Source organism: Thunnus maccoyii, chromosome 11 (assembly GCF_910596095.1).
Source record: "Thunnus maccoyii chromosome 11, fThuMac1.1, whole genome shotgun sequence".
In the NCBI taxonomy this organism is placed as follows: Eukaryota; Metazoa; Chordata; class Actinopteri; order Scombriformes; family Scombridae; genus Thunnus; species Thunnus maccoyii.
In genome coordinates, this window is record NC_056543.1 from 25,557,356 (window position 1) to 25,569,125 (window position 11,770).

Consider the following 11,770-nt stretch of genomic DNA (forward strand, 5'->3'; position numbering starts at 1 on the left):
TCAACACTTCAGGTAATCTTGGTTATTAATAACTCAACTAAAAGGTGTAACTTTGCAAAACAATGGGCTGATATTTCATCCCTTCGTAAGACTGTGGTGAGATTTGGCTTCTTGACTCTGACTCATGAAAATAACCTTAAATGAAGATGAGAGGAAATGACATCTGTCTGTTCTTGTAGGAAGGCCTGTTAATTAAGTTTGTGGCTAGACAAACACACACGTTATATGACTCATAATGATGTTTTTTCAGTTTTGCATTGGTTTCTTTGCTTGCTGTAATAGTGGAAATCCAGGTTACATGTGGGTTTTTTTTGCTGAAGATTAACACAGTAAATGTAGCAATTCTTTTCTAACTGCATAGACTTTTGGAAAAAACAAAGGAATACCTGTTTGAAAGAATGTCTTCTTTGTTGTGAGCAAATCACTGAGAGAGATGATTTCCTCTTTGGAGAGCACCACTGATGTCCAAATAGACTGGCTGGAAGGATGTGCTCTTATTACAAAATGTCAGATTGGCCCTGTGATGGTAACTGTAGGTAAACAGATGGTTTCAGGGGAAAAACCTCAAAGGTGTTTTTTTTATATCAGATTTTATATTTATATTTTTAATTGAGTAATTTTCCCTACAAGTCATACTATCTCTATCTGGGTGATATTTAAGTGAGGTTAATAACAAAACAATGGGTTGAAATGAATATTCTAGATGAGTATGAATTTGAATTATATATATTAAAGGAACATTTAATATTTTGGGAAATATGCACCGGTGCTTTGTTTTGCTCCTGATGAAAGTTTGAGGACCAAAAGTGAGTACAAGTAATTGACAGTGTGCAGGATTTTTTGATCCTTTCATAGGAAACAGGGTTGAAATAAACATGACTTGAAATTAGTCCCTAACTTCCAGTCAGCAACAACCATTGATTGCATCATTTAAGGATGGTGGCACAATTTTGGTGGCATGATGGCTTGTAAAGACAATGTAACAATGTTTATCCATGAGCCAAACTCAGATGTGCCACAAAACCACCAAATACTCTAGAAAATGCCATACTAAACTTCACAAGAAGTGAATGCAAGGGTGGGTTGATATACTTCTTCTTTTCTTCATCAGTTAACCGTCCAGCTGTTGCAGTCTCAACGAACTGGAGGACTGCCAGGGACTTTTTGTCATATCCACAACATTACAAAGGGATGTGATAAATGCATGAATAAACGCTTCCATGTAACGGATTTCATGCGTTGAAAGAAATTAGAGGTCATCAGTCACGCAGGTCCTGGGTGCAACTTCAGCAACACGACATTGCTACATTGCATGACGATATTACAGACTAATGCATCAAGTTGGCCTATAATTAGTGAATTACAGACTAATGTCCAAACAGGACTCAAAGTTCCATTGACTATGGAGTTCTAATGTGCCTAAGCTGCCACCAGGAATATTGAGTTATTAGTGGTAAACAAAAGGAGTAAATAATTATATTTCAAATTGTCAGCATATTGACCTATAGTCTTATTACATACTGTAATATGCATGACTTCACATCACAAAGGTTTAAAGTCTCCCTGCACTCAAAAATGTGTCTTGCTTACTGTTAATATTTCATTGTGCACACTGATGTGTGTACAGAGTTTGACACTAAAAGGCTGTTTTCACATTAATCTGTTGAAAGGGAAGTTTCTACCTAAAAGTATTTACCCTAAATCAGAGTTTAAGACATGTACATAAGATTTTGAGACATCACGGTTAGTTTTGATGTCACAAAACGTATCAGAAGTCAGTCAAAATCAATGAACCAATATGCAACTGACTCCAGTGTGATGTGAGCACTTGAAACCTCTAGTTCACCCCTACCTCAGTGAAGTAGGAGACATCTTGTGTCCAGTCGTTGAACTTTTGAAACGAAGAATATTTGCATATTCATCGACTCTGGATTTATTTCCAATGAGGGAGAAAGAGTAGATGTGCTTTTAATAATTTGTATGTGGTTCACACAAAAATTGAACTTTTGTGGGAAAAATCACATTTTCAAATTATAACAAAAAGCAGAGTATTTTTATGTCTTTATGTGCCTGATTATTCATTCATTAAGTAAAATGTGAATGTAAATTGCCATATAAATAACATAGATGAGTTTCATTAATATGAAATTTATTTTGTTCATGAAAATAACTGTTTCCAATTTATTCATTAAAATTCTGATTTTAAACTAATTTAGTGAATGAAATCATTTATTTTGTCTAATTTTTTGTATAATAAAGTGTTTTTTTTACTGACCTAAATAATTTTTGTGTGTGTTCATAGGTGTGTAAACTAATGACTGACTTTATTCCCATACTTCACTCCATCCCTGCTGTGTTGAACATTCAGCCTCAGTGCAGCGTGTGAGAGGGGGTGTGGACGCGCAGAAGGGGTGGATCACGTGTTAATGTGTTTCTCTAAAGAGCCTCTGGAGCCATAAAGGGCTCGCTTTACCTGTCGTGCGCTCAGGCCGAACTGGTTGCCAGTCTTGTCGAAGTCTTTTCCTTCGATCTATTTGCGCGCCGGGCGAACACTCTGATTGGCTACAGAGGGAAACCAGCTCCGTCAGCCCACCCACCGCTGATTATAGGGACTCTTGCAGACTCAGTTTCCTTCCTTGCATTGAGTCTGGGACCTGGCCCCGGGTCTGAACGGCACACACAGAGCGCGCATCATGGCAGCTACCCACAGCGACTACAGAGGCTACCTGCGGAACACCGTCGACATGGAGGCAGGGCAGCACCGCTTCCACCAGGTGCAGCACTCGGAGCCCACTTACCGGCCGCTCCTATTCGGGACCCTCGCTGTTATGGGATTGCTTCAGGTGGCTTCCAGCGTGGCGATCTTATTACACCTCACAGGTTACCTGCAAGAGGTAGGCTCAATACGACACTGCGTGATCTGGTTTGGTGTGGTTTCTGATTGCCAGTGCGCAGTGAGAACGCTTTGCAAAGTCATTCAGCGCCGTCAGTATGTACGTTGGTTTACTCAAGCCTTGGTTCATTGTGCAAATATTTATCTACAAATATTGTCGACAATTCCCTACTAGGCAAGCGAGTTAACACAGAGCGTCAGTATTTGCGTAATTTAATAATGCCATAAAATGCCAGAAAAGTTTTCCAGCTCTATATAAAATTGGCAGCTTTTGTGCTCTTAGAAGTGAAGTAGGTGTAACCTTCAGAAGTTACAAAAAAAGAAGAGAAAAAAGCCTCAACATTTAGCCAGTTCTGCAGTTTTTGCGCGCAAAGGCACTCTTGGCTTCTCTTTGAAAGCGCTGCGCCTCGGCGGCAGGCAGTTAAAACACTTCTTTCCCTCGCTGTTAAAACAGTCTGACTGATAGATAGCATCTCAAGAACCCCTGCTTAAATTTTCCACGGAGATCAGTTGTTTCAGCGAGATATTTTCCAGCTCGATTCAAAGCGTGAATCCGTTTTGAAGTGATAACATCTTATGGTAGAGGCTCCGCTGCAAATACAAACGTCAGTTTTGCAAGATGTCTTGTTTGCAAAATACAGATGTTTTCACTTGAGACTCCGTGGCTGCAATTTTTCATGCGCTTGTTTACATGCCATGTGGGGGCTATATTTGTAATTTATATGTGTCATGAGCTATAAACTTTTGAGCATAAGCAGAACGTTTTTCAAGGACATTGGAGGAGAGAGAAAGTCTGGTAAAGTTCAAGGAAGACTTTGGATGTTCTAACTTGCTGCTGGGCTGACAGTCTGAGATAAGACATTGACAAGTCAGAGATACTATCAAAATACATACTGTATATCTTCACATGGGCCACTGCTTTTTCTCACGTCGTCTTCGCCGTCTTGTAGCCTGCCTGTCTGTGTTCTTGTAAAATAACATGTCACTCTGCCACTATTGTTTTTGTTACTTTGTGGCGGTTTTGGAGTCGAATAATTGTCATGTTTCAACAAGCCAAGAGAGCAGACCACATCTTCGCTCTGTCAGGATGCTTTAAGTTCACCTGGAGAGCATCTGTCTCGCTCTTTTTCTCTTTGCCTCCGTCTTTTTCTCTGTGTTTGTGTGTTAAATTTCTTTGGCTTGTCTTTGGCATAAACACATCACAGTGCGGTAGTAGCTATGTGCTGGATGTGAGCCAGGAGAAAAAAGAAAATGAAAAGGAGGGAGGCAAAGGAGTAAAAACACCAGACAGAAGATCAGACCAGAAAGAGACAATTTTTGATTTCATGGCTGTTATAATATTTGTGTATTTGGGGTTGAGCTGATGATGTGATGATAGGGATGCAGGGACGGATCTTAAGAAGTGAATAAAGCGTTCCTCGAGTGCCCAGCACCATGAGATGTCTTTTGGTTGGTCAGAATTAAAGCTGTGGGTTTTTGGATTAACACGCAGCCTATTCCGAAGTGGATGACAGCTGCATACGGTTACACTTTTAGCGTGAGTCATTGGTTGTGTGCCGACTGGAGTCTGGCAACGGACCATCATCTGCCCTCAACACCTGTATGACTTCCTGGAGATGGAGAGGAGAGCTGGAATCTGCACAGTGTCGTGCCTACGTAGGAATGTGCTGATGGGTGCAGGTTTAAAAACGCTGTTGTGATTCAAACATCAGGGCTACGGTTTTATTGTTGTTGTTGTGTTTTTTTGTGTGCCGAGCTGCGTGCATGCATGAAAGCCTTGTGGCAAATTTTTAATGCATAAACACATGCGGAGACAACAGCCCTGCAGTGTCCAAATCACTTTGACTTTCGCCTGCTGCGGTGGAATGCAATGACATGCGGAAAATAACTCAACCACCGCTCCCACACACACACACACACACGCATACACACACACTCATAAAAACATCCAAAGTGAAATGCTGCTTGTCTTCCTGTAAGTTTTGTAAAATACTCCTCCCACACACACACCTGTCAGGGCATCATTACACATAGTGCTTGTCAGAGATGGCGTAACTGTGCGATGTATTTATTTTTTCATGACCCCTCTAACCTCTGCACCTCTGTCTGTTTCTGTCTCCAGGTAGATTTGTCCACAGCCCCACATCGGCCCATAGAGGTGAGTTTGACCCCTGGCTGACCTCAGACAAGACAACAACACAACACACCCTCTGCCTGGAGCACAGTCCACTCAGACACATTGCATTATAACAGCTTTCCTTCCTGCTATTCATCCCTGTGGTCTTTAGTATCATCATAGCCAGACTACTCCTGTTATTGATTAATAATCATCAGGGATGATTGCAGATTAAAGATTTAAATGAAGTTGCTCTTATCAGATGTTGACATGTTGTCACTAAAGGAAAATTCTGGGGAAACAAAATCAGAGATAACAGGGCTAAAGATAATGTCTTTAAGAATGTTTCAAAGCGTATCAGGTATTTTCTGTTGATGGTGTCAAGGCGGGAGTATTGTACTTGTAATAACGTGGTTATGTTTTTAAAAGCGGCAAAAAATAAATAAGATAATTATCTACAGTTTTGTACTGACAGTAGTCACGACTTCCCCATGGGTGTGTTTTCAGTGCATACCACAGCTTTTGTAAAGCCAGTACCAAACCATACAGTACTATAGGTGGTCACAGAGGCTGATGAGAGGTCAGACCACAGTGGGAAAAAGACCTTTCTGCCCTTGATATAGGGTCAAAAAAGCTTGTCATGTAGGATTTTTCCACAAGTTTGATTAATCACTTACTAACTCTGTGCACAGAGAGTGGAGTGGACTAGTTTACTACACAAGCTATTAGTGAGTCATTCATTGGCGTCAGTGGTTGCAGAGTGTCCCTCTGATGAACAGCAGTAGCATGAGAGAGTTATAAAATGGGAATTCTTAATTGTTGAAGTCATATTTTTTTTCTAATCCCTCTTTGGAAGTCACCGCCCGTTTTTTGGCACAGGTTTCGCTGAGTGAAAGCAAAAACCATCCAGGAAGTAAAACAACACAGACTAAAAGGGCTGCTTTGCTTCACTAGTGTTTGGTTTCCCATAATGCTTAAATTTCCTTTGAAATTATGTATTTGTGTTTGCCCTGGGTATCCCTGGTGGAGTACTTACACAAACCACCCAGCCTGTCTTGGACTGAGTAGCCCATTGTGTCGTTAGCCGTCGGCTGTTTCCCATGGAGTGCAGGGAGACGTGCTGGGAGCTTTATGAGGTGTCAGGGTGACAGGTCCACTTGGCCCACGCTGTGTTTTGTTAGGGTCAGCCCTGATACTGCTGGTGCTCTCTGCTGACAGTCCAGGGGATTTATTCGAGAGCAAGTCTCTGTGGACAGCTGTCAGCTCCGTGCTTCGACTTTGCTTTGTACTCTTTGATGTGAGACAGGATGTGCAGGCCTGGCCTACACCGGGATGGGGCTGTGGTCAGTGCGATCACGGGTGTGGTGAGAACACATGAATCAGACACGGTTCATGATTTGAATGTTTACAGTCTGTGGAGATCTGTACAACTGTGTAAGAGGGAGATCTGACCGATGCAGTATGAAACACAAGAAGACAATCTACTTTGGTGGCCGGGCTTTGAGTGAGAGGACTTTTGTTTCAGTGTAGTGTCTCAGAAACCACTCATCACCATAATAGAGACGTTGAATGATGTACAGTATGCGGTGCGTAGTTAAAAGCCTGAAGTGAAGCCTGCATGCACTGTGGTATTGCAGGGCCAAACATGCCCGCCCTAGCTGGATATTTCAAGGCAGACATTTCTCCTTCATGTAGCAACTCCTGGTGCAGCGTGGTTGACACCGTGCCGCACTTTAATTCTAGATCACACGGCAGATCAGAAAGCTGCCAGAGTGCTGCCACTTTCTGGTTAAAGAGGTATGACGTGGTCTCACCACAAATCAAGATAGATCCCACAATGTAGAGCCAATTGGGAGCGCGTTCACAATTACTTTGTAGCCTTGGCAAGACATTGTTTACCCCTGTCTCATTCCAAGACAGTGCGCTAAAAACATGTTTGTGCAGCAAATTGTTTTCCCGAGGACAGACAGTGCTAATCTTAGTTTAAGAGCTGTGCAAATTTGTCTGGACTTGGGTTGAGAATAAATACTTCACAGTAATATTAATACAGCACAGGTGCAGTGTTGCAAAATCGTGTTAATGGTGTTGGTGGGACCGGTTTATTTGGATTGTGCAGCAGTGTTTGCTCTAAGAGCCGCTGTGTGTGGTTTTTAAGTTGGTATGTTTAAAAATTCTATCCATTACAACACTTTCAATTTCCCCGTTTTTTTTTTTTAGTTTTTGGCTCGGAGGTAGGATGAGATGATATTGCCAACATACCTCCGATTACTGAATAAAAGGAAATTACGCTGATATGATAAAACAAGTTAAAACCCCTTCAGGACACGACACTTCATCAGTTGAGTCTATATGATTTATTCACTGACATATTTGTATGTATCTATTGCACAAATGAATAAATGCACAATTTAACACGGGCTCATGTTGTACTAATTTCATAAACAGTTTCATCCAAATTTATGCCTTTGCTAAAATACCACATTGTGATGATTGTGTGATTGTAGGTAGATGCAGAGGCAGATATTTTCATCTCGTGCCAGATGTGTAAGACAGTTGGCATCTCCGGTGCAGTAACTGTTTACTTGCTTGGAAACCATGTTTTCCTTCAGTGTATATGCTCTGTCTTGCCTGACAGAGGACAGCCCATCTTAGACTGTGGATGGCGACATCATCAACCTTGAAATAGAATCAGCACTCTGGGTTGAATTCAGTCCAAATACTATTTGTGCCAAATCCGTGAGAAGTGCAATCTGTCTGAAAGGTTACACTCACCAGGAGGCCTCCCTGTCACAGCCTCTGGCCCCAAGTACAACCGCAGCTTTAATAAGAAGTTATAAGGCTAGCCAAAAAGGATGGATAACACACACAGACATGCAGTCTGTTCACCTCATACACTTACAGCTTTAGATACACACACACACACACAATTTCATACAAGTAGACAGTTATTTAAAGAGACAGCAGAACACAGTTGTGGCGAAATATGTCAAAATGGTATTGTTGCTGTAAGGAAAAGTTTGTGGGGGCACTGATACTGAGGTACTGATGTGGGTGCAAGTTTAAAATTGAGTAATTTCTCAGAGTAGGATATCACGTACACACACACACAAGCTTTCATCATCAATCAGTACTTGCTAAATTAGCTTTTCCTGTTCTCTACAGGAGGTGCAGACGGAGCCGGTGCTGAACGCTCTGAGAGACACGAGGAAAAAAGGACGATGCAAAACTCCAAAAGAGAGTCTGCCATCCGCTCATCTACCAATCAGAGCGCATCAAGAGTACTATAAGAGTGAGTCCAGTCGAATTAATGTCCTATTATTTTTGCACTAGTAAAACAGATCTGTCATTCTGGCTTTATTACATTTATTATTTAGCTATATGTATTGTATTGTATTAACATTATCAGGAGCCAGTTGCACCAGCTCTTTGTATGTTTAAACTTAGACTAGTTATGATGTAAGTGTTGACTAAGTGTAGAGTGACACATCAGTAAATTAAAATTAGTTGCATCACATAAACCAGTTCATACATGCAGTTTAGTTGTCACTTAATATTCACAGCCAGTAACTGCCAGGTGTAACTGATGCGCAGCTAACTGAACTATCAGACAAAACTAATGTTAGCTTGCTAATAAAGTATATGACCTGAGGTCATATGATCAACATATCTGAGCTGACATTTGATAAAATGCTGTTTAATAATAATAATGTAAACTGGGAAGATTTGAAATTACATTTCACAAAAATAACCTAACCGAACAATCTGCTAGCCAATCAGATATTTCCTAGTTATTCTAAACTGCACAAACACTAACTCTGAAAAACACACATTTCTCCATTTTTGTACTTACAAGCAAAACAAAGTAAAACATTTACAAAAGATTAGCAGTCAAATGTAATATATCATTTGACCATTTTTGGAAATGCGACAGCTTGTGATGCTACAGTTATTTCCTGTTTACATTGTTGATTCTTTTGATTGGACAGCGCTACAGATGTTTCCTAGCAACCAATTTGCACATAACTTAAGTCTTTACTGTCTAAGAAATATTTCTTACTTTTAAATGGCACAATCCAATTTAGTAAGTCACTGGTTTTAAACTAGATAGTAGTTACTGAGAACTTAGGAAGTACTTTAAGCACAAAGTAATGAATAGCTCATGCAATCCAATACTGGACTCCATTTTTTTAGTTTGGTTTGGTTTACTATAAACCAAAGAAAATGAGTGGATGAACCAAAACTTCTGCTATTTTATGCTGCTCTTTTCGCCACGCAGAGGGTGAGCCGAAACCCATCACCATTGACTGGGACGAGTTGCACGGATACCTCCACAAGTTGCGCTACCAGAAGGGAAAACTGCAGGTGATGGAGTCTGGTTTCTACTATATTTATGCTAAGACCTGCTTCCGCTACTACAAGTACGTATCAGAGGACAGCAGTCAGACCGGGGTCCCACCAGTGGATGTTAGCAACACCCAGCTCATCCAGTACGTCTACCATGAGAGCATCAAACAGAACAGCAAAGCTGCAGTGCTGATGAAGACGGGCAGCACCATGCGCTGGAACATCACAAGCTATAACATGTACTGCGCCCAGCAGGGCCGAGGGGTGCGGCTGGATGATGGAGACTACTTGTTTGTCAATGTGTCCAATGCTTGGATGCTGGACCCAGAGGGAGAAGGGACGTATTTTGGGGCCATAAAGTTGGGTAACTGAAATTTTAATATGTGGGGAGCGGACATGCTACTGAACATTAATGCCAAAGAACCACTGATAGTGATTTATAATTGTTATTTGTCAACAAAGGTTTTTTTTTATTGTACATGTGTTGTTTTGTTAATTGCTCTTCACCAAATAGCCTTGGAGTCATTTATGAGAAAAACATGTCTTGCCATTCAGTCCAACAAAACCACACACAGCTCTCAACTTTATCCAAAATAGCACTGGATTTCTTTTTAGGTATTGTGGTTTATATTTGAAATATTGAATACAGATTGCAACAGTTTAGACTAAAGCATAGAAATGTGTGTATGCACTAATTAAACTAACCACAAGGGAGCAACTAAGGGGGTAAGTCTGTTGGCAAAAAGTTTAGTGAGAAAAGATTTGTGTAAATGTCCACAAAGAACATTGCAGTTGATAGAGCATCTGATTGTACTTAGCAGATAATCACAGCATAAAAATAACAAGACTCCCAGGCCTTCCTCTGAACCACGACAGCGAATGCATAAATGTTTTCTTGAAAGGTTTTGTAAGTGTGAACAAGGCAGGCAATGAGGCATTCTAGCAGTAAGTAACTCATCAGTATAATTCGAAATAAGCAGTTAAATTGTGATTTATTTCACCCTCAAAATCTCTAAGGGACCATTGAAACTTAATATGAAAGATTCACTTTGACTCTGACATTGTTTTTTCAAGCAACATAGCCAGTTTAAAAAAAGAAGGTCACGTGTATGTTCCAAAAACTCATTTGTTATCCAGTTTTCTGTCTTGAGTGGCCTGCTTCATTGAAGGCATTTACACGACAATGTCATTTTAAATTAAGGAGGAAATGACATCTGTTTGTTATGTTTATGACAATCAACATGCAGTGCAGATAGCTGGACTGTCTGACCTTTAATGACATGAAAAGACTCTTGTCTTCTTTAACTAGAGGAGCCAAATTGAGTTTGGTTCATCTTTAACTTAAACTTTGTTTTTCATTTGGCTCTTCAGTGAGGTAAATGGGAATATGCACTAAATATTTATTTATTAGTTATAGAAGTACAGAGACAGGTCATTGTTAAAGTGACCTTTCGACTGTAAAAATCATTTATATTTTATGTCTGTATGACATTCATTATGCAGCACTTAGAGGAAATAGTAGACACGCTTTTGTTATTAAAACACAGGGGCTTCATTTTAAATTCCATATTTATGTATCTTGATTTTGACAATTCTGTGTGCACTTGCCTAGCCAAAAGCAATATGGATATATTGTTTCTTCTTCAAGATTGTAGCATACCTGTAAAATCTTCGTCTGATTTCATCTGATAGATTTTTTTCCCATTCAGTGTTCTTTTTTATTTATGTTTGTGTATGTTTTAATAAAAAAAACTACTTTTGTAACAGTGTTTCATGTGTATTGACATTACCTGATACTGTTGATTGCAGTGAGGAGCATTAAACCTCACAGGATTAGGTCACAGCCACCTAGCATGGTAACCTGATGAGCAGGCCACCCTGACTGTAATATTATTGTGATGTGCAATTTGATAATCTGTACAATCTTTGTAAAATTCAACACCGTTATGGCCAAAGAGTGAAGTCACGTCATTCTTTATCCCGCTGCAACCCTCGTCAGAACAGCCCACCAACTTATTACAGAGATACTGTAGGTTGTATAGAGAAACCGCCCACTGTTGCTGCAGAGCTGCTAACTCACAGCAGATACTTGGACCACAGCACAGAGCGACCTACAGAATAAACAAGAAACAGACTGCATGGGGTGGGAATAACGACGAGAATTTCATTACTTAACTGTTATGTGTGTAAGAAATTTTGATCATTGTGGTGATGGGTCTCCCATGAAGCCCCACGGCGTGTGCGAGAAACTGTTTCAATGTTAGACCCGCAGCCAAACAATTCCTCTATTGTCTGTACTTGGGCGTTCACCAGCATATGGCCAGAGAATGGCTGGGGTTCACACGTTTGTGCTGTACGCTGGGACCTCACACGGCTTTCAGCTCATTGTTTAAACGTTACTGAGAGTTTGAAATAAA

The 11,770-nt window shown here is 40.5% G+C and overlaps 1 protein-coding gene across 2 annotated transcripts; it reads left to right on the forward strand.

Moving 5' to 3' along the window:
- Positions 1-2,308: 2,308 nt before the first annotated feature.
- Positions 2,309-11,122, forward strand: tnfsf11 (TNF superfamily member 11). 2 transcript variants are annotated; one of them, XM_042427172.1, is made up of 4 exons: positions 2,312-2,894; positions 5,016-5,051; positions 8,172-8,298; positions 9,286-11,122. In XM_042427172.1, exons 1-4 carry the CDS (start codon positions 2,694-2,696, stop codon positions 9,723-9,725), a joined length of 804 nt encoding a protein of 267 aa, XP_042283106.1. In that variant the 5' UTR covers positions 2,312-2,693; the 3' UTR covers positions 9,726-11,122. The 2 variants fall into 2 exon arrangements, with proteins under 2 accessions (XP_042283107.1, XP_042283106.1); XM_042427173.1 differs by lacking the exon at positions 5,016-5,051 and having other exon boundaries at positions 2,309-2,894.
- The last annotated feature ends 648 nt before the right edge of the window (positions 11,123-11,770 follow it).